Source organism: Mesoplodon mirus, assembly GCF_964341445.2.
Source record: "Mesoplodon mirus genome assembly, chromosome: 5".
Classification (NCBI taxonomy): Eukaryota; Metazoa; Chordata; class Mammalia; order Artiodactyla; family Ziphiidae; genus Mesoplodon; species Mesoplodon mirus.
This window is the reverse complement of record NC_138980.1, coordinates 45,052,841-45,076,319: the sequence shown is the minus strand read 5'-3', so window position 1 is coordinate 45,076,319 and position 23,479 is coordinate 45,052,841. Positions and strand designations below refer to the sequence as shown.

The 23,479-nt window shown below is 61.2% G+C and overlaps 3 protein-coding genes across 6 annotated transcripts; 2 read left to right on the top strand and 1 right to left on the bottom strand.

The window, feature by feature from the left end:
• Nucleotides 1-852: 852 nt before the first annotated feature.
• On the top strand, nucleotides 853-2,020 carry MRPL34 (mitochondrial ribosomal protein L34). The gene is made up of 2 exons (XM_082622937.1): nucleotides 853-1,130; nucleotides 1,351-2,020. Exons 1-2 carry the CDS (start codon nucleotides 1,057-1,059, stop codon nucleotides 1,562-1,564), a joined length of 288 nt encoding a protein of 95 aa, XP_082479063.1. The 5' UTR covers nucleotides 853-1,056; the 3' UTR covers nucleotides 1,565-2,020.
• Nucleotides 2,021-3,089: 1,069 nt separating this feature from the next.
• DDA1 (DET1 and DDB1 associated 1) lies at nucleotides 3,090-10,880 on the top strand. Of its 2 annotated transcripts, none has more exons than XM_082620579.1 (5): nucleotides 3,090-3,300; nucleotides 7,908-7,984; nucleotides 8,210-8,261; nucleotides 9,133-9,194; nucleotides 10,184-10,880. In XM_082620579.1, the coding sequence occupies exons 1-5, from the start codon at nucleotides 3,105-3,107 to the stop codon at nucleotides 10,292-10,294; spliced, it is 498 nt and encodes a 165-aa protein (XP_082476705.1). In that variant the 5' UTR covers nucleotides 3,090-3,104; the 3' UTR covers nucleotides 10,295-10,880. The 2 variants fall into 2 exon arrangements, with proteins under 2 accessions (XP_082476705.1, XP_082476706.1); XM_082620580.1 differs by having other exon boundaries at nucleotides 3,180-3,300; nucleotides 7,904-7,984.
• Nucleotides 10,881-12,787: 1,907 nt separating this feature from the next.
• On the bottom strand, nucleotides 12,788-22,948 carry ANO8 (anoctamin 8). Of its 3 annotated transcripts, XM_082620576.1 has the most exons (18): nucleotides 22,640-22,948; nucleotides 21,753-21,863; nucleotides 21,494-21,626; nucleotides 21,173-21,311; nucleotides 20,996-21,092; nucleotides 19,871-19,987; nucleotides 19,664-19,791; nucleotides 19,405-19,566; nucleotides 18,923-19,075; nucleotides 18,682-18,808; nucleotides 18,501-18,556; nucleotides 18,324-18,398; nucleotides 16,774-17,592; nucleotides 16,333-16,524; nucleotides 16,100-16,231; nucleotides 15,908-16,018; nucleotides 14,347-15,022; nucleotides 12,788-13,510 (listed from the first exon to the last, which is right to left on the bottom strand). In XM_082620576.1, the coding sequence occupies exons 1-18, from the start codon at nucleotides 22,743-22,745 to the stop codon at nucleotides 13,095-13,097; spliced, it is 3,750 nt and encodes a 1,249-aa protein (XP_082476702.1). In that variant the 5' UTR covers nucleotides 22,746-22,948; the 3' UTR covers nucleotides 12,788-13,094. The 3 variants fall into 3 exon arrangements, with proteins under 3 accessions (XP_082476702.1, XP_082476703.1, XP_082476704.1); XM_082620577.1 differs by lacking the exon at nucleotides 16,100-16,231; XM_082620578.1 differs by lacking the exon at nucleotides 21,494-21,626 and having other exon boundaries at nucleotides 22,640-22,743.
• Between the last annotated feature and the right edge of the window lie 531 nt (nucleotides 22,949-23,479).

Sequence of the window (23,479 nt, the reverse complement as noted above, 5' to 3'; positions counted from 1 at the left end):
GTAGGATGGGCTTCAGAGGACAAGGGGTTAATCATCCCTTCCCCACTCCTATCCCCTGGAATTTGCTGCCAGAGCTGGATTAGGTCCAGCCACCCACTCTTGCCCACTCAGGGTGCTCCTGGGAGACTACAGTTTATTAACGCAGAAAAAACTCCCCTCCCCCTCCCCAGGCTGGGAGATGCTGGGGTGCCTGCAGGGACTCAGCTGCAAGCCTGGCCCTTGAGGGCGCCCTAGGCTTCAGGGAGAGTCTGGGGAACAGTGTTGGGCCAGAGGGAGGGACAGGACTGGGGGAAAGGAGAGCATCTGAGGAGGATTTTAAAAAGATGACTAGGGGGGCACCAGGCAGAGGAGGTTGTAGCTGAAATTTAGGGTGTGTGTGTATGGCGAGAGCGGGCTTCAAATGCCTGCCAGATATTTTCCCTGGGGCAGTGGGGAGCCGTAGAGGGTGTGTAAGAAGGGAAAGGGCTCAGATATGAGTATTAGAAAAATAGGGCCTGAACGAGGGCACCGCCAAGGGCAAGCCTGCAACCGTTGAGTTCTGCAGATTGAGAAACTGAATGACCACCCCAAGGACATCCAGCCAACACCAACTCAGACTTCCTGGGCTCCCCGCCAAGGGGCGGAGACTTGGCTGGGGCTAAAGGAAAGCTGCCAGCCGTGTGCCGTCTGCCTGGCTCCCGCTGGGGGTGGGAAATTCAACCAGCCGTTTCCTGAGGCTGCCACCAGCTGCACCACCGTCATCCCAGGGTACCCTCTGTAGATCTACAGGAGAAGGAACTACAACTCCCAGCAGACCCAGGGACATAATGTCTTGTACGCACGCGCATGCGGAGGATGCGCCGTTCGCCTGTCACCTGCTGGTCCACAAGAACTACACTCTCCAGTGGGCACTGACGCTCACGCCTAAGATGCGGTGCGCCTACGTAGAACTACAACTCCCGCGGCAATGAGGGCTCCGCCTAGAAGAAACTACATTTCCCAGAAGTCCACGTCCCGCCGCTGCGGAACCTGTGGGCTTTGGAATAGCTGCCACCGGACGGCGTGCCGGCGGCGGACATGGCTTTCTCGATCAGATCGGTGGGTCGCCTGTTGGGGCCAGTCAGTAGGTCAGCGGCGCTTTTGGGTGGCAGGTGAGTCCTCAGGGGGGCCCCTTCCCAAATCTGGGAGTAAGGGCGGTGTCGGGGGCTGGCCCCAGCTGTTTACCAACCACATGACCTTCCAATGCCTTGAGAACTCCTCGAGCGCCTTTTGCTGCCAGGCTCCCTCCAGCATTGATCGGGAAGCCCAAGCTCGGAGAGGTTGGGCGCCACGCAGAAGTCACACAGCGCCCCCTCTAACCTTCCCCGGCAGGTGGCTCCAGCCCCGGGCTTGGCTGGGGCTCCCCGACGCCTGGGGACTCCCCGCCGTGCAGCAGACCCGGGGCAAGGCGCGCGGGAACGAGTATCAGCCGAGCAACATCAAGCGCAAGAACAAGCATGGTTGGATCCGGCGCTTGAGCAAGCCAAACGGCGTCCAGGTCATTCTTCGCCGCATGCACAAGGGTCGAAAATCATTGAGCCATTGAGCAGCGCGACGCTGCCGGCTGGACCCCACCCCCCCATTAAAGCATTTTTCCTCGCTGACGACTGGGACTCGGACGGACGTGAATTCTCAGATTTCGGGGTTGGCCTAGGGGAAGAATTGTGGGATTGGACTGGAAGAGAGAGTGGGAAGTCAAAGCTTGCCAAATGCCTTTTTACGCTTTTGAATTAGGAAGAATTTCGAACATGTGCATCAGTCCACAGAATGGTACAGTGAACGCCCTTGTAACCCAGTACACAGCTCTACCCACAACCTATCCTGCCCTCTCCTGAGGTGCAAATCTCGGGCATCAGGTTATTTCTTCTGTAAATATTTCAGAACTCACTTCTCTAAGATAAGGGCCCTTTAATACATATTCACAAAGCTTTTCAAAGCTAAAAAAAAAAAGGTCAACAATTCCTTCATGTCATTAAAAATCTAATAAATGTTCAATTTTTCACTTGTCTTATAAAATATCGATTCTCACAGTTCTAGGAAGGCTTGTGGAGAGGTGGGAGGGATTTGAATCCTCCACCTGCCCCTTGGGGATGGGCTCTGTGACCTTGAGCAAGATCTTAGCCCTCTGAGGTTCATTTGGTTCCAATAAAATGGGACTTCCCTGGCGGTCCAGTGGTTATGACTCCAGGTTTCCACTGCAGGGGACGCGGGTTCCATGCCTGGTTGGGGAATTAGGATCCTGCATGTTGCGCGGCCAAAAAAATAGAGGATCTATCCTTAAAATGAGATGCTCATTTCTCCTTTGCTGTGATGTTGGTGTAATAATACTTAGTAGCTTCCACTGAGTAACTTATTGAGTACTTCCTCAATAAGTTCTTGTTCTCTCCAGGCTGTCAGGCTGGTGGTGGGGGGTGGGTGGGGGCGGTGGCTTGATTCGTACCCAGGCAGTTTGGACACAGTGGAGTCAGGGCTGGGAGGATGATTGTGAGGACTGTGGAGCCCAGAGGAGGCACTGGACTTTGCCTTGGGAAGAACGCAGTCGGGGAAGGCTTCTTAGAGAAGGTGGCAGGGTCTGGGAGGGCCCAAAGGGAGGAGGGATTGGACGGGTCAGGATAAAAGGTGGACGAAGGAGGCCGGAGGGGCCCAGAATTTGGGACCGAGGAGGCGGGACTGGATCCTTGGGATACTGGGGAGCCAAGGGAAGTGTTTCAAAGATGCTCGGTCAGCTTAAAGATATCAAGCGGCTAGAGTGGGAGCAGTTTAGATATGCCGAAACCTAAGGTTGGGACCCCAGGGAGGAGGCTGGGAGTGTAACGGTGGGTCCCTATCCTTCCGGGGCTGCTGTGAGAACCCCATGAACCACCATATGAAAAAGCGTAGCAAACGCTAGAGAGACCCGTGGGACCTCCGGGTGTTGCAGACTACAAATCCCAAGGGGCTTTGGGGGCGCGGCCTCCTCCCACTTCCGGATTTCGCCGCTCTTCGCTTGCAAGTCCCGGGCGGGGTTTTGCTCTCTCAACTGAACTTGACCACGAAGGGAGGTGGCGTGGCGACCAATGGGCGCGTGACTCAGCCGGATCAGGCCAATGGGAGTGCGCAAAGACCGCATAACTTGGAGGCAGGGCCAGAAAGCGGACCAACGACTGAAGGGCGGCCGCACCAGCAGTGTGGGCTGTGCCGTGGTTAGAAGTTACTGTGCGGCGGCTGCTAAGGAGGCGGCTGTGGTGGCGGCGGCGGCGGCTGAGGCGGTGGCTGAGGCGGCGACGGAGGAAACAGAAGATGGTGAGGGTGGCCGCCGGGGCCGTACTCCCCCTCCGCTCGACAAAATGGCGCCGCGGGCCCACCCACCTCCAGTAACCCCCGGGGCCCCTCACCGCCCTGGCCGGCCCCCTCGGGCCCGGCCCCGCCCCTCTCTCTGACCTGTCACCTTCGACCCCCCCGGACACTGCTGTGAGCGTCTTGCTGACCCCGTCCTGGCTCCATCTCCGACCCCTGACCCTATCTAGGTTTCCAGGCCCTGACAACTCATTCATTTCCGGGTTGCGGCTCCCCCGGAAATCGCCTGGGGGTGGGTGGGGATGGGGTCCCCCGAGACCCCCAACTGAGGCCTCGTCCTCCGGGCGCCAGACCTGGGTCTTTCCTGTTCGGGAAGGTTTGGGAGGCCGGCCTGAGCGTCGAGGCGGGGAGGGGGCTTGACATCGTGACATGCGGGGCTTTATCGCCAAAGGAAGTGCGACATCGCGAACTGCCTTGTTCCCCCAGAGCCCTGACCCCACCTCCAACATTCCGGTCCCGACCAGCTCTAAGAGGGAACGACTTAATCGCTTCAGCCACCAGGCCCTGTCCCTGTTAAATGAGGGTAGCAATAGTCCAGATTTCATAGGGTTGTGATAATTTGGGGAACTGACGTCTTAAAGGGCTTGGGACAGTGAACGCTCAACAGTTGAGCTGGGTGACTCGGGGATGGTGACATTCCCTCCCAGCTGTCTCCTCATCTTGAAGTGGGGATAATGCCAACTTTTGGGGAGGTTAAAATCCCCCTTGGGCCGCTCACTCATCCTGGGGTTTGGGTCTGGTGGTTCTTTGGGGTTTGGGCTCTCCACCTGTGAAGTGGGACACAGCCTCACAGTTGGGCTGAAGCCCCCTTCATTCCCTCCACTCTTTGGCATCCCTAGGGCTGACAGAGGTGATGGAAGGTTTTGTCAGGGCAAGTCAAACCCCATTGTTCCTGGACTCAGGGTCCCAGCCCACAAGCCATAGTCCTTGGGATATGGTGGGGAATAGGTAAAAGACTTCTTGTCAGGAAGGATATGGGAAAGTGGTAAGTGGGTTCCTAGCACGTGGGTCCCCAAGCCTGGGTGTTGTCCTTGACTCCTCGCTGTGACCTCATTGCCAACTCCCAGTTCCTAAGAGGGTTCTGTTGGCTCTGCCTCCAAAACGAATTCTGAATCTGTCCACAGCTCCCTGCCCTGGTCCCGCACTGCCACCTCCCGCCTGAACACCTGCTCCAGCTTCCTCCCTGGTCTTCTTGCCTCCATCATGCCCCACTGGCAGTCTGTAATTCACCCAGAACCAGAGGGAGCTTTTAAAGATGTCAATCAGATAATACCACTATCTAGCTTACAAAACAGTCGGGGGGCTTCCTGTTGTAACCCCAATGAAACCCACCTCCCCCCTCAGCCTCCAAGGTCCCTGCCCAGCTCTGTGACCTCATCTCCACCCTCTTCACCCCTCCCCGCTGTGAGCTCCAGCCACAGTGGCCTTGTTTTCACATCTTCACATTCAGTCCCTGCCACCCCAGGGTCTTTGCACCTGTTACTCCTGCCTGGATTGCTCTTCCTCCTGTGAATAACATCTGCTCAGAGAGTCCCTTCCTGATTGCAGGAGGCCCCCATGCTTCCTCTCTCTGCACACCATTTCTTTTCCTCATCTTGCTTTGGTTGGGTCACTGGCAGGCTGCCCACACAGGGACTGGCACACAGATATTCAGTGAGTGTTTGCTGAGGCAATGGACAGCTTCTGGGCCCAGCTGTAGCTAGGATTTGTCTGGCTGAGGGGAGGATTTCTCCCTGTGTCTGAGGCTTGGTTTTCCTGCTTAGCTGACAGGAAGTACTGGCCATGTCCTGTCTGCATTCATTTATTCAGTATACATGCATTGATACTAACAGCTGCCCTCAGGGGTGCTCTGGGCAAAGCTCTCTCCCTGTGTTGTCTTACTGAAACCCAGAATAACCCTGGGAGGGGTCCCTCTTGTAAACCCGGTTCACAACTGGGGCGGCCAGACTGGGAGGTCACCTGCCCCAGGTCACACAGCCAGGGAAGGAGGGCCCATCCAGGATCAGTGCAGGCCTGGGGCTTCGGAACCTCTCACCACGCTGCTACCCGGCCCCATGTTAGCCCTGTCAGGGACCCAGGGTTGAGCCAGCCCTGCCCTGCCCTCTGCCTCAGGGAGGTGGCAGTCCAGTGAGGGAACTGGCTGTGTAAACAGATGACCTCGTTGGGGTATGAGCGTGGCTCTGGCAGAGGCTCCCTGGTAGAGGTTCCCGAGGTGTGGGGAGGGGGCGTTTTGAGCTGGCTGGAGAGTTTGGCGGGTGTTTCCCACATGGAGAGCGGAGGGGCATTCCTGGAGGGTGGCACGGGCTGGGGAGGTGTGTGGCAGGAGGCTGGCATGGGCCAAGCCGAGCCAGGGCTGTGGAGGGGTTTGAGTTGGGGCAGGGAGCCCTCCTCTCCTGTAGGTCTCAGGCCTGCATCACTGCATCTGGGCAGTCCTCCCCATCCCCCAGACCAGCCAGCCTTCCCTCCCCCCTCCCCCTGCTGTCATGGGCCTCACATGGCACCTCGTGGTGCCCTGTCCTCATGGCCACTCTGCATTCACTGCATGGCTCTTTGATCCACACCCGTGTCCCCAAGCACTGGCTGTTCCCTGGGGCCAGAAGTAGGTCTGCTGTGGCTCTCCGCAGTGCCCTGGTGCCTGGTGTAGGGCCCGCCGCACAGTTGGGTCCTGAGAACACCATGCCGGATGGATGAAGCTGGCCCCGTAGTCTGGGGCTGAGCTGAGGCAGGGGTCCTGGGACAGGGGAGGCAGGTTTGAGGCACTCTGAGCTGGCTGTGGGGCCTTAGGTCACGCAGATGTGAGGGCCACCTCCTGGGTGGGAGCAGGAGGCCCATCCACATTCCAGCTCCCCTGGCTCACCCATCCCGCTAGGTTCTTGCTGGGGCCCAGCAGAGGAGGGGTTGGGCCCCACACGGGTGAGGACGCCTGTTTCCGCCGGCACCAGAGGGTGTTGGGGGATCCCCTCAACAGCGGCTTCCCCAAGAGCACAGCTCCTGGGTCAGGCATGGCGATGGAGCACCCGAGGGAGGGTTCACGTAGCCTGTAGGCTCTGAGCCCTCAGCTCTCAGGCAGGAAGCAGAGGCACTGGCATCACAGAACAGGAGCTTGGCCTCTGAGGTTAGGCAAACCTGGGTTCAGTCAGCTTCCTTGTTTTCTCGTTGGGGCTGGTGGACCTCAGATGAGTGTTACATGACCTTTTTGCCTCAGTTTCCTCATCTGTATGATGGGGTGACTCCAGCTTGGGAAACCCGTGGTCCTCCCCAGCTCTCCCTCTCCAGGCCTGACGACAGCGTTGCCCTCCTGCTCTGCTGGGAAGTCACTCCCTGCCCCAAGTTCTCAGCCTTCATCCCTCCCCGGGGCTCTTGTGCCTCAGTTTCCTGAGGTGGACACAGCTCCCCTTGGCCTTTATTCACCCCCATCTTGTGGCAGAGACCTGCCCTCCACCCAGAGTCAGGGTCTTCCCCTTCCAGAGCTTTCTCCCTTCCTTGCCCAGTTGGTGCCAGAGCGTCAGAGAAAAAGGACTTTCCAAGAGTCAGAGCTGTGAATGAATCTGTCGCTGGCTCCCTGGCACCTTGCGGGCCTGAAACCTCTGGTGCCTGAACCCCTGCCCCAGGCACCGGGGGCAGGGAGGAGCCAGCCTGCTTTCTTTAGGCTTCTGGCCCTCCCCACAGTGGGAGGCATTCTCCCCTTACAGGGCAGCCTTTGGATGTGGGGACCTCAGGAGCAGCCCTCGAGCCAGCCCTGGTCCACACAGTGTTTGCTGCAAAGCTCAGCCAGTTTTAAAAAGCTGGCACTGGAACTTCCCTGGCGGGCCAGTGGTTAAGACTCTGCACTCCAATGCAGGGGACACAGGTTCGATCCGTGGTTGGGGAACTAAGATCCTACATGCCACATGGTGCAGCCAAAAAAAAAAAAAAAAAAGCTGGCACTGACACACTGAATGTTGGGTTTCTGAGTTTTCTCAGGATTCGGAAGCTCGGTTGACCCCAGGCTTTGGGTCCTGTGTCCCAGCAGCCCCTGTGTCCCAGCTGCCGTTTCCCCTTCACCCAGCCTCCTGCTCCCCCACCCCCGTGTATTGTCACATGGACTCTCAGGGTTTCTTAGGGTGGACAAGTCTCCATCCCAGGCTCTATCAAAGGTGCATAAATGGAGGTGAGACCACGAGTTCAGTATTCAGCTAGCACAGAGGACAGGCCTGCAGTCGGATGGGCCCGGGTCCGGCTCCCCACCCTGCTGCTTGCTCCTAACTTGATGCAAGTGTCCTGTCCTGTTTGAGCCTCAGTTTCCCCGCTCCTTGGCCTGGTGACGGGTTTATTGTGAGGACCCTGTGGGAGATCATACCCTTACTCTGGGGTTGGTTACTTTGTTCTGGTCATAAGAGTGGACACATCAGGTGGCCAGCTCAAGGGTGAGTTCTAGAAAACTTGAATGACAGAACAGAAAGAAGGAAACCGGAAGTCGCCCGGTAGGTAGCCCACCCGGTCACAGGTGCTCCGGGGGTGGCCCAGCCTGCTGCCTGATTTCTCACTTACCATCTTCCCTGTCTTCTAGGCAGATTTTTTGAAAGGACTGCCTGTCTACAACAAAAGCAATTTTAGTCGATTTCATGCCGACTCTGTGTGCAAAGCCTCGGTGAGTACGTGGGCCGTGAGCTGCCCTCGGGGAAAGGGCCAGGGGTGGTGTGCAGCTCCCAGGTCGGGGTCTTGCCAGAAAGGGGGGCTGAGCTTCAAACCCAGCCCCACTTGAAATCCTCGCACGTCTTTTGATCTGCGTTGGAGGGCGGGTGCTGAGCTGAGGGGTGAGGGGACCCCAGACCTGTCTACTCTCCTAACCCATGCCTTCCCAACCCTCCCACAGAACCGACGTCCCTCAGTCTACCTGCCCACTCGGGAGTACCCGTCCGAACAGAGTAAGTGGGCTCTGTTGTTCTGTCCCATCCCGGCTGCCGAGGGGAAGGGCCAGAGGGTGGTGCAGGAGGTGGCCTGTGGGAAGCTGGGCAGCTCCCAGCCCTTGGGAGCAGCGGGAAGCCTGGCTTTCCCTGGGACCCTCCTGATGTCCACGCCGGCATCCACGTCCAGCCCTGCAGGGTCCCAAGCTGGCCCTCATCTGCCGCTCGCTGGCCCTCACTCCCACCCCCGCATCAAGTCAGGCCTCCCCTGCTGGCTCCCTGTCACAGGTCTCAAGACTCGTACCATGGGGTGGGGGACCCAGCCCAGGCTGGGGTGGGCAGCTTGGGGAGGGGGCGGCTAGGCAGAGGGACCTGCAGGGAAAGGCCTGGAGCCTGCAGAGCAGGGGGATCTCAAGGTTATTTATTGTAGTCACGGTGTTTTCTTTCAACCGTGAAAAAATCCTGGACTCTGCTGGGTGCGTTCTGTGGTCACTGGGGCACAGCATGTGGATCTGTGCTTCTGGTCTGTCTGGGAAAACACCCACGTGACCTGGCATGCCGGGGCTCATTCCCCCGCCCGAGGGTGGAATCTGAGCTCAGCTTAGGACTCGGCCTCTCTCTGGGAAGCAGGGACCCTGTCAGGGCAGCCAGCTTGGGCTCATGGTAGTGGCCTGTGCTCAGGAGGGAGAATGCTTGGCTTCCTGAATTCTCCTCCAGGGTTGGGGGTGGTGACTTGAGTCACACAAAGGCCACCCAGGGCAGGGACAGCCCAGAGGCCAGGAAGGGGTAAGCTCGTCCTGGGAGGGCAGTGCAGGCTGGGATGGGGGCTGGGCTGCCTGCAGCCGGCTCCCCACAGCTTCTTCCTGCAACTTTATCTGTCTTTCCTTCTCAGTTATTGTGACAGAAAAAACAAACATTCTTTTGCGCTACTTACATCAGCAATGGGACAAAAAGGTAAGGCATGTGGGGTTCGAGTGCTGGGACTCGGGGAAGGAACACAGTGCCCAGCAGGGGGCTCTGAGTAGCGGAAGGACACCGGTGGCTGGGAGACTGGGTGTTCGAGTGGGGCCTTGAGGGCTGAATAGGAGTTTGCTAGGTGATTCAGGAGAAGGAAGAATGCTCTAGAGGAATGGCTGTGCAGAGGCCACAGGGCTCTAGTGCTCAGGGACAGGCAGGTAAGCTGTACTGAGGCCCAGCTCCCCACAATTTGTGGGGAGCACGGCCCTGGTGGCAGATGGACTTCAGTGTTGTTACTTGGAGTCTTTGTTCAATGATGAAAAGTACACACGATTAAAAATCCAGGCCCTACTAGGATGCGTCGCTGCTGTGAAAAGTCGTCGCCCCCGTCCTTCCCATAAGAGGCCACCTTTCTGACAGGATATTTTTTCTTTTTCTTTCTTGAAAATCTGCACATGTAGTTTTGCCGTGTGGTCAGATTGTTTTTTCCCCATAATGGTGAACATTGGACAGTGACCTGCTCTGGGCCGGGTTGGAGGGGGACCCCATGATGAAGTGACTGCTCAGAAAACCCCAGGTCCTGGCCGCCCCCGCCCCACAAGCCTTGATTCCCACCAGTGAGGAAAGGAGGTTTTCCCAAATCAGCACGCTTTCCTCTTCTGTGGCAATTTGGGGGCTTCCCCGGGTGGCTCATGAGTGTCCTTTGCCCTCCGGCAGGGTGGATGGCTTCTCTGAGTGTCTGAGAAGTGCTGTGTGGGGGTCACTGAGAGTTGCGGTGACTCCTTGAAGTGCTTGTCACAGGCTGGTGTCCCCAGGGGACTGTGGCTTGGTGGGGCAGGTCCAGGGGGCAGAAGGGGCTGCCCAGCCACGGGCCCTAGGTCGACTGCCCGGCTCTGTGATGTGCTGGGGCCCCAGGGCCAGCCTCAGATTTCAGGAGCTCCCCCAGCATGAAGACTCACAACCCCTCCGCTTCCCCTGCCCCCCAGAATGCTGCCAAGAAGAGAGACCAGGAGCAAGTGGACCTCGAGGGTGAGAGCTCGGCGCCCCCCCGCAAGGTCGCACGGACCGACAGCCCGGACATGCACGAGGACACTTAAGACTCACACTCCCCCACAGACGCCTCCTGTCTTGTCTGCTCCTCGCCCGCCCGCCTTGTGTAAGCGCCCCGCCCCCCAACCCCTCCGCCGGCCCACCCACGCCCCACCGTCCACACCACTTCCAACCTCATAGGAGCCGATGTATTTATTTTCCTTGAGTTTTTATTTATGCTGTAAAATGTACCAAGCGATGGTTAAAGGGGACGTCAGACCCAGTAGTGTGATGTTGGTAGATGCTTTTAAAAACAACAATTGTTACTCACCTCCCCGCCTCCAGTTCCCCCTCCTCTTGCCCCCCAGTTCTCCTCTGGAAAACTGGAGCGTGTCTGCGAGGGTCTAGAGCCAGGCCCCTGCTGCAGCCGGCCAGCAGGGGTGGGGGCCCTTCTCCCGGCTCCCACCGGCTGGTTCGGGCCTTAAAGACTTGCCTTGTCTCGAGTTCCACCGGGACCTATTCTGTGCCCAGACCTTGCTCTGAGCATGCGTAAGGGGGAGAAGTCAGCCCTTCCGGATCTTTCTCTTAAGTCATTTTATCATGGACTAGTGCGTGCTCCATGTCCACCCCAATAAAAGGATCTTTCCTACCCGACCTCGCGTGTTTGCTCGGCGTACCTCAGCCCCAGAGGATGGAGCCACTGAGAGTCGTCCCATCATCACCAAGAGGAGCCGAGAGGGGCCCCCAGACGCTGGGGCCCCAGGACCAGCTGGATTCCCTCGTGGGCCTGCTGCGGCCATCTCGCTCAGAGCCAAGACCTGCCCGGACCCACCCCTCTGCCCCAGCTGTCAAGGTGTCCTCGAAGACCGGGACATCCCAGAGAGACGGTCCGTGCTGCCAAGGATGGAGCTGTGGTGGGCCCCACGCCCATGACACTGGGGAGCAGGGCGGCACGCCCACCAGCCTCTGTGGAGACAGCCCAGGTGGCCCGGCCTCACGCCCTCAGACAGGAGGCACGTGGAGCGCCGCGGGACGCCCAGCCCCAGTGCCCTCAGTCGGCAGGTTCCACGGCTACTCCCGGGAGCCAGCTGGACTGGGCTTGGGGCTGAGCCCGGGGACGTAGGGGGGCATTTGGGCTCCAGGCAGAAGGTTTGAGTTCCTGACCACTGGGCACAGGGCCAGGGGAATGCCGCTGCTTCCCCCGCCAGCCCTGAGTGGGAGCCAGAGTGCTGGAGCTAATGGCTGGGGTATTGGGGGCGGTGAAGGGTTGGGCTGCGGCGTGAGGGACACAGAGGCTGCAGGGGGCGCCTGCACCAGGTTGTCACCGTGGAGGGCCCAGCCTGAGGCAGACTGCTCCGGCCTGAGCTGCCCCGTACCTGCTGGGTGGAAGCCTCCTGGATTAGCTGCCCAGCTGCGGGGCCCAGCTCTGGGTGCATGTGCAGCGGTGTTCAGTTCCTGCAGTCACAAGGCAGGTGCTTAGGAAATGCAAGCTTGACTGTGGTCGTGCCGGGGAGGGCTAAGTTCCTGGGGGTTCTCAGACCAGCTTGGAATCCCCAGTCCCAGGGGTTGGCCTGACCCTGGGCAGGCGCGTGGTGTCGCCATTTGTTGGTGGCAGAGTAGATGGCCGGACTTCAGCTTCAAAGGCCATGGGGCAGGGCAGGCGCAGGCTTCAGCCCCAGGTTCCCCTTTGAGGGGCTGGGTTCTGTCTCCTGCCAGTGCTGTCCACGGTGTGGGCAGGGGTCCCATGGACTCCCTGCGGTCTCCCCAGCACAGGCCCCTCAGCCGGCCTCCACCCACCCCTCTTGCCTTTACTCTTACTCGCTGTTCCCCCAAACACCAAACCCTGCCTTCCCACACCTCTGTGCCTTTGCACAGGCTGCTCTCCTGCCTCCAGTGAACCCTGACTTCTCTTTCATGGCCCCCCCCAAGTGCCCCTTCCTCATACTGGCTCCCCCAGCCCTGCCTGGGGTGGGGCCCGTCAGGCCCTGAGCCTTTGTATGTGGACACACCTGAGGGTGGGAGGGGCCACGTCCACCCTTGATCACAGTGAAGAGTCCCAGCGAATAGGGTCTGACATCCGTCCCTCAATGGGGCATCCCGGCCCTTCCCGGAAGCCACACCCCAACATGCCATCCCCTCAACATCGAGACTCGGGCACCAGGTGCTTTCCAACTTCCACACACAAGTTCTCCCCGCAGCCCTTGACTCCTCAGATGGCAGCCTGGGAGGCGGGTGTGCCAGGAAGGGTGCCCCTGCACGACTGAGGCTGACTCAGGACCCAGGCCCAGGGCCCAAACTGCTGAGTCCTATGAGCACTTTGAGATTTCTTCCTTAGTCTAGGAGGCCGAAGATGGGGCCTGAGGCTCTGCAGCTCCTCCCAGGGGCCCCTGGGCCTGGATTTTTGGAGTTTTCCAGCCATGGCCTGGAGACCCAGTTCTTTGGAGGAGTTCCCAAAGGGTCATGGTGGGGAACCCACCCTAGGCCTGCCAGGCCCCCAAAGAGCTGGCCCCAACCTCGTCATTGGGCGCCTTACGTCCCTTTTCCACAGCTCTGCCCTTGGGCACTGTTGAAATATACTTTTTATTGCATTTCTGCCGTTTTACAAAAATATGACAAAATAAATTAAAAACAAATAAATAATCGCCTATTCTGTGTGTGTTTTCTGTTGTTTTGGGGGGGTTCCTTTCCTTTCCCCCCATCCTGGTCGAAAGGAAAACGGCAGATAGAGGGGCCCCCGGCCCCCGGCCCTGACCCAGGAGGGGGCAGCCAATACTGGGATACACCGACAGCAGCGTTTTCTGGGTGGCGGCTGCCGACCCGTCCGTGATTGATATTGCATATGAAAACAGGAAGGCAGGGCGGGCGGAGCTAATGCCAGCCGCTGGGCCAGCACACGGCCTGGGGACTGGGACTGGGACTGGAGCTGGGGCTGGGCGACGGTGCCGGGGGCTCCGGGGGCTCGGAGGTGGGAGGCAGCGGCGGCGGCGGGAGGCTGTAGAAGCTGGCGTCCACCGGCAGGACGCCAGCTGCCGGGGCGGGCAGGGGCCCGGCGAGGGCGCAGGGCGGACACTCGGCGGCGGCGGCGGCGGCGGCAGGGGCCTGGCGGGGGGTGGCGCCCTCGCCCCCGCAACCCCACGGCCCGTCCCACTGCCAGCAGCCGGCGGGTGGCGTCGGGGGCCGGGGTAGCGGTGTTGGCGGCGGCGGCGGCGGCGGCGGCGGCGGCGCAGGGCTCCGGCTGTGGCGGGTGCGGAGGGCCGGAGCGCCCACAGGGGCCGGCGCTGTCCCTGCGGAGGCGAGAGGGGCCGTTCCGGGGAGATGCCGGCCCCGCCGCTGGACCCCGCTGGGGACCCTACCCGCGCTCCCTCCGGGTTTTCAGGCACATGGAGGGCCTTATTGCTTCTGATCAGTGACAAGGGGTGGGCTTCTTCGTGTGCATCCCCCGCCTCTGGGCATTGGGCCCCTCCCCCTCACGGAGAGGGCACGGTCTGAGGAAGTCCCTCTGACTTCTGACCTATATCCCTTGTGCTACAGCTGCCACCTCTTGGGCTCCCTGGGATGGGCTGCTGGACTCCGGGCTGGGACGGGGTGGCAGGGGCGGCAGTGAGGGCTGTGGCTCTGCTCAGCACGCGTGTGGCTGCAGCCCTGAACTCCCTGGGTGGGCAGCCTGAGCTCCACCTTCCAGGAAGGCCACCTCGAACAGCTGAGCTGCAGGGTGGGGACTTGCATAGAGGCCTGGGGGGTCCAGTGCCCCCAGAGTGAGCTGGGTGTAGGGTCTCATGGTGGGCAGGAGAGGCTGGGCCAGGTGGTGAAGGGGCCTCCCTCATCTCTCCTGGCACTGGAGCATGGCAGGCCGTGCGAGGGGCACTGGGACGAGGGGCTTTGGCATCCCTCCCCAGGGGTGAGGAGGGTCAGGCACAGGGCTCCAGGCTCTCCGGGGTCCCGGAAAGATTGGGTAGGCTTTGACCAAGAGGCTCCATATACCACATACCCAGGTCCCCAACTGGTACCGGGAGACTGGGCCTCCTCTGTCCCCTTCAGCCCCTCTCCCCAGGCCTGGACACCCCACCCCTATCCCCAAAGCCCGGCCCGGAGTCCCCACCCCCGAGTTAAAGCTTGTGACCTGAGCCTTCCTCTTCGGGCCGGGGTGTGTCCGGCTCCTCAGCTGCGGCCTCGTCTGCCGGCCCACTCCGCTGGGCTCGGCTACCACCACTGCCACCGCTGGGGGTCCCGTCCTGCCGGGCCAGACCGCCCGCCCCGTTGGACCCGGCCTCAGCCCGGGCCCCGCCGAAGGGGAAGAGCTTGCTGGCGTGGAAGGCCTTGGGCGGCGAGTGGCTACGCTCTGGGTCCCGCCGGCTCTCGGGCGACTTGAGGAATTTGAAGCTGAGGAAGGCTGGCAGGCGGGTGTCACTGCCTGTGGGAGACGGGGCAGGGGGCGGCCGGGCAGTGAGGTTGGCCCCCGCGCCGGCCAGCGAGGATGCAGCCCCGGACGACAGGAACTTGCCCTGCAGTGGGATGATCTGCTTCAGCTTCATGACGTTGTTAGGTGCCAGCAGGGACCCCGGGCGCTTGGGCCGCTCCGGCCCATGGCCTCCTGCCGCCCCACTGCCCTTGGCCTTGGCCGAGGCCTTCTCTGGGGCAGCAGGGTCCAACCCGGAGCCCTCAGGCCGAGCTTCCTCCCGGCCACTGGCGTCGCGCTCCCTGCGGGCATGATGTTCCGCGTGGCGCTGGCGCTCCTCCTCCTCCCGCCTCCGCCGCTGCTGCTGCTGGTAGCGGTGCTGGGCCTGGCGCTCATGTCTCTGCGGGCAGAACGGAGCCATTATGGGGACACTGGGAAGAGCAGGCGGGCGAGCAGGTACCAACCCAGGCCCGGGCCCATGCCGGCGCTCTCCTGCGGAAGTGGGGAGAGATCCGAATGCTTCTTGGGTACCAGCTGCATCCCTGGACCCACCCTGGGGCTCTCTGCAGAAGTGGGGAGAGATCTAAACACTTATGGGGCACCAACTGCATCCCTGGACCCATGCCGGTGCTTTCTGAGGCCTGAGAAGAGAACGAACATTTGCTGGCCACCACCTCTGTCCCTGATCCCCTGCCAGACACCATCTTAGGAATTGGGAGAGTGTAAAGAAATATTGGGCCTCAGTGGTTCCCTGCTTTCTGGAGAACTGGTGAGAGACAGAGCTGTGACTGCCCCATCCAGTGGCCGGTAGCCACACACGGCTTTGTCAATTTAAATAACTGAAAAAAAGTCTGTTTCTCAGTGGCACCAGCCCCGTTTCAAGTGCTCATTGGTCATCTGTAGTGAGGGGCTACACGGGCAGCACGGATATAGAATGTTTCCATCATGGTGGAGAGCTCCATTGGTTGGCGCCAGTGAGCTCCCTGGCCTTCTCTGCAGCTTTCTGAGGAATGCGGCAGAGGCTTGGGCTTCTAGGAAGCATCAGCTGTGTCTCTGGCCCCAAACAGGGCAACGCTGGGCAAGCTGGTGGATGACAGTTCGTGAGTGCCAACCTGGTGCTGGATGCCACCAGGATCCCAGAGGGGACCGGGCCCCTTTGGAATGCTAATTATTACACCAGGCTCTGAACACCCACCCTCCTGCTAAGGACTGGACGGCCAGCCAGGCTAGGTGGAGAAGCCCCAAGGAGCAGAGACGTAAAGCGCACTGACCCCAGCCCACATACCTTGAAGGCCTCCCGGCGCTGGTACTCCAGCTTGGCCATCTCCTCAGCCACCCAGCCTGGGATGTCGGGGATGGCCACGTGGATGAGGTACTTGAGAAGCAGAGCGAAGTGCTGAGGTGACAGAGGAGGAGGCTGCAGGCACAAGGACACCCACCCGCCGCCTGGCTCCCCCAACCCGGCCGCCAGCCCCACCTCAAGCACCACCACGGACACGATGGCCGCCTCGGGGCTGAGCCAGGGGAAGAGGCGCTGCAGCTGCCCACACTGGCCAATTAGATAGCAGTTGACTACGATTGCCAGGACGCCCATGACCTCCATCACCTTCTGCAGGGGGACAGGCGGGCTCAGGGGGGGCCCGGCCACCCTCCCCAGCACCCGCTCCTCCTTGGTGCACCCCGGCTCGGGGCCCTCAGCCCTCCCCCCACCTGCCACTGGCCAATGCTCTCCACCCGCTGCCCAAAGGGCCGCTGCAGCCCCGTGCACAGCTTGAGGGCGTCACTGCGGATCTCGATGAGGTTGTTGATGAGGGCGCAGAGGGCAGCCAGGGGGAAGGCAGACGAGAAGAGCACGACGTAGCCAAACTGCACGAACATCTCCTGGTAGTCCTGGAACGTGTCCTGTGGGCGGGCACCTGGGTGGGGCCTAGGGCTCTCCTTCAGCCCAGGACACCTCCTCCCTCAGACCACCTTCCTCTCCTCAAGCCCACTCCCCAGATTATTCTGCATGGACCCAGAACTCCCCATCGGGCAAGTTCCTGACCACATGAAGGGTCCCGTTATTCCTTCCCATCACCCCCAGGCCCTCCACCTCACTGTGTGCTGCGCCCCTCGGAGGGCCCGGCCCCTGCCCTCAGGCGTCCTCCTCACCTCATATTTCTTCATACAGCTCTCGAGCTCGGCCTGGGTGAGCTGGGCCGAGTGTTCCTCCTCGGGTGGGTCGATCCAAGATGACCGGTTCTGCCGCCGCTGCTTCCGGGCTGAGTCACCCAAGCCCGGCTCTGGGTCTGGGCCCCCATCGGGGCCCTGGTCGCGGCCCTCACCTCTGGCCCGGCGGAGCAGGACAGCCGGGGGCTCCCGTTCAGGGCTGCTGGGAGCCCCCTCGGCCTCATCGTCCTCCTCAGCCAGCGTGAACACACCAGCTTCCAGCCCCTTCTCCACCATGGTGGGGCTCCCCTCCTCCAGGAGGGCCTCCGGGCTTGGGCCCAGCCGCCGCCGCCCAGCCCCCCGCTCAGCAAAGCTGACCTTCTTCAGCCGAAGCCCGCAGTCTAGGAGGCCACCCTCCTCGCCTTCCTCCTCCTCCTCCTCCTCCTCCTCCTCTTCGTCCTCCTCCTCGTCCTCGTCCTCCTCCTCCTCCCTGCCCCCCCGAGGCCCGTCCCCCACCTCCCCACCTTCCCCTGCTGGCCGACGCTCTATTGTGGCCTCCTCCTCCTCCTCAGGTGCCCCGCAGGCCCCACTGAGACACCTGCGGCCCCCCCCCCCACTGCTGCCATCGACACCCTCTTCAGCCTGGGGTTCGAGGTGGCGTGCAGGGCGCCGGAGGCTCAGTAGGCCAAGCAGGGCACGGGCCAGCTCCCAGGCAGCCCGCAGGCCAAGCTCGCCACGGCCCAGCCGCCGGTACAGGTGCGGCTGCAAGACCTCTCGAACATTCTGGAGGAACTGGCGGGTGATCAGCAGAGTGGCCAGCATCTGGGGGCAGGAAGGGGGTGGAGAGAGGCCACGTGGGGGGTGAGCGGGGCTCTGGGCACCGGGACAGGCTGCGGGGACTGGGCACCCGCCCTCCCGAAACACGCTTCCAGACATGCTCTGAACCCAATTTGGATGTCCCTGGACACGGAGGCAACCCCAAACCGCAGCTGGGCAGGTCACAGCGCTCCTAGCCAATCTCCTGGGCAGGCAATGGCTTCCCTGCTTGCAGCACCGCCCAGGAGCTCGCTCAGCTGGTGCCCAGGGCCTCTGGGGGCTCCTGCCACCTGAACCCCGTCAGCGGAAGCCCATCCCCTCAGAGCATGCACCCTCGGCTTGGTGTGAGGCCCCCAGCACAGCCACACTGCCCACCCCGGCGAGGCCCCGAGGGCTCGCCACCTGCCAGTACTTTGGCCTGGGCCACGAGCAGGAGGCCCCGGAGGGAGAGGAGGAGCAGGCGGAACCGCAGGGCCGCGAGCGGGACCAGCACCGCCCAAAGCTGCCGCTCGAGGCTCTGGGACAGGGACAGGACGATCAGGAGCTGTGGAGGGACCGACGGACAGGTGGACAGACAGATGGCGGGGCGACAGGTAGAGAGAGGACACACAGACGGACAGAGAGGAGAGAAGGATGGAGGAGGGGGGGAGGGGCTGGAGAGCCCATGGACCCGTTGGGCCAGGTCTGGCCCCCCCAGTGGCTGCCATGGGGGCCACTGCTTCAGGCCGGGGTCTTACCTCTTTCAGGCGCTCCATGTCCTTGAGGTAGAAGCCAATGTAGAAGAGGCTCAGGTATGAGTTGATGAATTGGAACTGTGGGAAGCAGGCAGGTGGGCGGTCACCCTGCCACCTCTGTCCCAGGAGCTCCCGTGTGTCCCCTGCAGAACCCCTAACTGCCTGCTGGCCACCACTCACCAGGACAACCTTGATGATGAGGTGCTTCTCGTAGGCGCTCTCCAGCCGGTAGTTCTCTGGGGACCAAGGAGGCGAGTGAGGGGGTGGCCCAGACCGTCATGGGCGGCAGGCACACCCCGCAGGGCAGTGGGGCCCTTCCTCCTGGGGGGTGGGCAGTGGGACCTCCCCTCGCAGGGCATACCCATGTCGTTGAGCCAGACGGCCAGCTTCTTGTAGCCCTCGGCGCTTGCACTGACCAGCAGGGCCAGCATGACTTTGGGCAGGAAGCGGGCGAGACGGGGCAGCCCCTTCACACTCAGCACCAGCTCCTGCAGGGGCAGGGCGTTCACAGGTCACCCCGGCAGCTGGGCTCAGCTCACAGCACACCTGGACAGGTGGCCGCCAGGTCTGGGCCAAGGCCAGGGCTAGGGGCTGGAGGTCACCTGCAGCTGGAAGCAGCCGAGCATGAGCAGGAACACACAGGCCAGGCAGGTGAGGCACAAGGGGAGACTCACAAGCAGCTGGAAAAGCAGCCGCTTCCAGGGCGGGTAGTAGAACTCCTCGGCCCGAGTCACGGGGCTGATGCGCCGCACGCCCTGGCAGAGGGTGGGGGCCCGGCCCAACATGAGATCAGAGGGGCTGCCTCTGCCCTGCACCCTTCCCGACCCTTCGACCTCAGTGTCTCTTTGTCATGCTTTGCTACTGCGGTGCCCCCGCCTAATGCACCCTTTCCAGCCCCTCAAAGCCAATTTCCCACCCCTCTCCCTTCGGGCATGGAGAGTCCCCTACTTGGCATACCATCTCGGATGCTGCAGCCCTACTTCACCCCTCCCTGTGTTCTTGCAATGCTCCTCGCCCAGTGTTTTCTCTTTTTTTTTTTTACCCCATTCTCGAGGTCCCTGGACTCAGATCCCCCCTGACTGACCCTGAACTGGGGCCGTGGCTCCTCCACAGCTTCCCCGGGTGAGTCCAGCGTCCCCCACTTGTAGGCCAGCTCTGCTCCCCTCCGTTTCCACTCCTCCAAGAAGAGCGTTGACCAGACCACGTTGAAGAGGGCAAAGACCACGCAGGATACATCCCGGCTTGTCTGGGGGTGGCAGAGGAGGGCTGAAATGTTGGCTGGCCCAGTCCAGGGAGGAACGTGTCTTGGGTGTCCCAGCCCCTGTGCAGTCCACACCCGGCACCTGATCAGCCTCTGTGAATGTGTACAGGACAGAGCCGAAGACTGCCGGGTACACCATTGCCGATGTGTAGAAACCCAGCCAGGCGAAGTACATGGCAATCTTCACGCCAAAGTAGTCGCAGATCTCATCTGCCAGGGACAGGGGTGTCCCAGTCAGCCCTGACTGCCTCCTGGGACCCCCACCCCCACCCCCCGGCCAGGACCACACCTAGAGGCTGGTTTTCACACACAGCCTGCACCCATGACTTCATGAGGCGGTTCAGGATGCGCTGCTCGTGGACTGGGAACACCTGCTGGATGATCCCGCGGGCCGCCAGTTCAGGGACTGTTGGGGGACAAGAACCCTTCTGCCTGTGCTGGGCCTGGCCAGCCCCCCTCGGCTGAAACCCAAGTCATAGCTTTTTGCCTGCTCTTTGCTCTTAAACTCGCAGAGGTCTCTTCCCAGGAGAGGATTGGTGGAAGGAATATCCGGTTCTCCCTCCAAATTTGGGAGGTGCAGGGGCAGGTGGGGAAGGGTGCAGGAAACCTGAGAGGGTGGGATCCCTGTGGGGAATCACTTTTTTTTTTTTTTTTTTTTGTCCACACCGCACAGCTTGCGGGATCTTAGTTCCCCGACCAGGGATCGAACCCGGGCTCCCTGCAGTGGAAGTGTGGAGTCCTAACCACTGGACCACCAGGGAATTTCTCTGAACCACTTTTTTTTTTTTTTTTTTTTTTCCGGTACGCGGGCCTTTCACTGTTGCGGCCTCTCCCGTTGCGGGGCACAGGCTCCCGACGCGCAGGCTCAGCGGCCATGGCTCACAGGCCCAGCCGCTCCGCGGCATGTGGGATCTTCCCGGACCGGGACACGAACCTGTGTTCCCTGCATCGGCAGGCGGACTCTCAGCCACTGCGCCACCAGGGAAGCCCTGAACCACTTTTTAAAATAGAGCTATTTGGCCTCAGCTCATTGCTCCAAATGTCTGAGGAATGGTGCAAAGCTGGCATTAGAAGGTGAACTTGCAGCGGCTGGTTTCCTGGAGGGGAAACTGAGGCCCAGGGCTGCACCACACGGTACGTGGAGTGCTGTCCATGGTCCTGCCCCTACCTTATCCCAGACCCAGAGAAGGATTTCTCCCGGACCTGCCTCCGAGGGGACAAGCCCCACCCCTTTGCTGAGGCCACACCCCTTCAGCTCATTGATTGATTTCCAGGCCCCGCCCAACTCTTCAGTAGCCCCTGATTGGTTGCATCTAGGCCTCCCTTTCCTAACGCTCCTACTTTGATAGCTGTCCTCTAAGAGCCCCAGCCAACTCCCCACATATGATTGGAAGGTTGGGACCGCCTCACTCACTGATTGGCTGGTCCTCCAGAAAGCGCACATTGTGCAGTGCCTCTCCCTGCTTGGCACGGAGGTTCTGCAGCCAGAAGCGGATGATGCTCTGGCGCTCCTGCAGGGGACAGGGCGTGAGCACAGGGAGCAGCCGCCCACGGGCTAGGAATGTGCGCTGGGGGCCAGAGCCGGCCGCACCTGGGAGGTGAAGAAGCGCAGCTCACTCTCCACATTCTCGTAGATGAAGTCCTCCTCGCAGGAGAAGCCGCGGGTGCCCCCGCCAAACTCAGTCTTCACTGCTTTGCGCAGACCCAGCTCGTCGGCCCCTCTGAGTAGGCTGCGGGAAGGGCAGGGGAGGTGGGATCACGGGGAGACCCTGGCTCACCATCCTGGAACTAGGGATGGTGTACCTGGTGGCCGTCAGGGACAAATGCAGGGTGGCTGGACCTCGCAGTTGGTGCTTGGAAGGGCGGGGAGCTGAGTAGCAGGGTCAGCGAGAGGCCAGGGACAGGGACTCGCCTCTCATACGTGGCGGTGACAAAGAAGGCGTAGGCACGCGTGTGGCGATGGTGGCGGACTTGCACGATGAGCTCGGGGATGCCCACGCGGATGTGGTTCAGCAGCCATAGCAGCGTGTGGTCATCGGTCGTGTCTGCCAAGGGGCACAGGGACCGATAGCTCTTGCCACGGGTGGTCCAAGGCCTCCTGCAGACTCCTACTCAGGGGAGCCCAGCTCAAGGGAGCTCACTCTGGACCCTGGGGGAATGGACACAGGTACCTGGGAAGGTCATTAACACGTCGCAGTTCTCTGTGGGCACCGTCTTCATCCATGCCTTGTGGGACACCAGGTACCGACCCACCTGCAGGAGCCGCTTCCCAAAAAGCTTATCTGGGGAGCAGGCAGGGCAGGCTGGGGTCAGGCCATTCCTGGATCAGAACCCTGGCCTCCAGTCTTGGTCCCTCCAGCCCTTGCCCCCGATCACACACTTGCCAGGGCTCCTCGGCTCTCAGCTTGGCATTCAAGGCGCTGCGAGCTCTGGCCTTGGGTTGTTTCCTTCCCTCCACGTCCTTGCACCAGCCAGGCCCTTCTCCAGGAATGCCCTTCCCCCAGGTCCTCCGTTACAAATCTTACTCATTCTCTCATTCTCGAGGCCCAGCTCCGCCTCCAAAACCACAATCGATGGGGCGCTCACTAGCAGATCTGAGCGCCTCACCACATTATGTCAGTGCGTCCTCATAGCTGGGCGCGGTTCTTACCCCCATTTCACAGGCGAGGAAACTGAGGCCCAGAGCATTTAAGTCACGCGCCCAAGGTCACACAGTCGAGCAGGGATTCGAACCCAGGACTGTACGATTCTGTAGCCTCTGTGGAGAGGCTCTCTCAAGCGCATCACTGCTCGGCAGCGATCCGGTAGCCCAAGGGGTGACTGCGCTCAGCCCCGGGCTGGGGTTCTAGGAGGGGCGTGTCGTTGTCTCTGCGCTGGGAGCCCCCACCCGCTGCACCGTCCCAGCCGCGCCCGCCCGGCCGCAGCCGCAGTGCCGGAGGAGCGGGCCCCTCGACTGGACTCCAGACCGGGACCGCTGACTCCAATCCCCTCCCCGTACAGCCGCCGCGAACACCCCAGGCACCTGCCACCCTGTCAGATCCAGGCACTGCACACATACCCAGAACTCCGGACGCCGGGGCTGCAGGCTCGCCGTCCGGCGGGGGCCTCTTGCCACGCTCACCCTCCAGGGACGTGCCCCCGGCGCCGGAGGCAGCTTCGGCCATTGCGAGGGCAGGTCAGGTCAGGGGCTGCGGGCGGCTCAGGCGCTGGGGGACCGCGGGCTCATGGGGCGGGTGCAGCCACGGAGCGCGCCAGAGGAGGAGACAAAGGCCGCGCCCGCCCGCGCCGGCCGCCGTCCCCGCGTGCCCGAGCGCTGCTTCTCGTCCCCGCCCGCGCCGAACCTCGATTCTCCTTCCCGGCCCCGGGCGCGTCTTTCTCTGGTTCTCGACTCCGCCCGTGTTGTTTTCTGGGTTTCGTTCTCGCCCGCCCACTTCGCTCTCTGGTGCTCGTCCCCGCCCGCACCGAACGTGCGTTCTCTTCCCGGTCCCCTCCCGCCCCGGGCCTGGATTCTCCGCTTCGGAGCCTTAGTTTCGCCATCGGTTTGGAATCTGAGATGGGTGTGGGAGATTCCTGGTAGCAATAACTTCAACCACCACAGAAAGGATGAGAATAAATATATCAGGTTGAGAATAAATATATCGTGCCTTATGGCCTTAGCACATGCTGTTTAGCTACCTAGGTCACTCTTCACGCCCTCTTTGTCCAGTTAAGCCCTGCACCCTTCAGGATGTAACGTCCTCGGGGAGGACCCAATAGAGTTATCAAGTTTAGCAAATAAAAATACAGTCCTCCTAGTTAAATGTGAATTTCAGATAAATGAATAAAATTTTAGTATATCCCAAATATTGTATGGGACATAGTTATACTAAAACGTTACTCCTTGTTTATCTGAAATCTA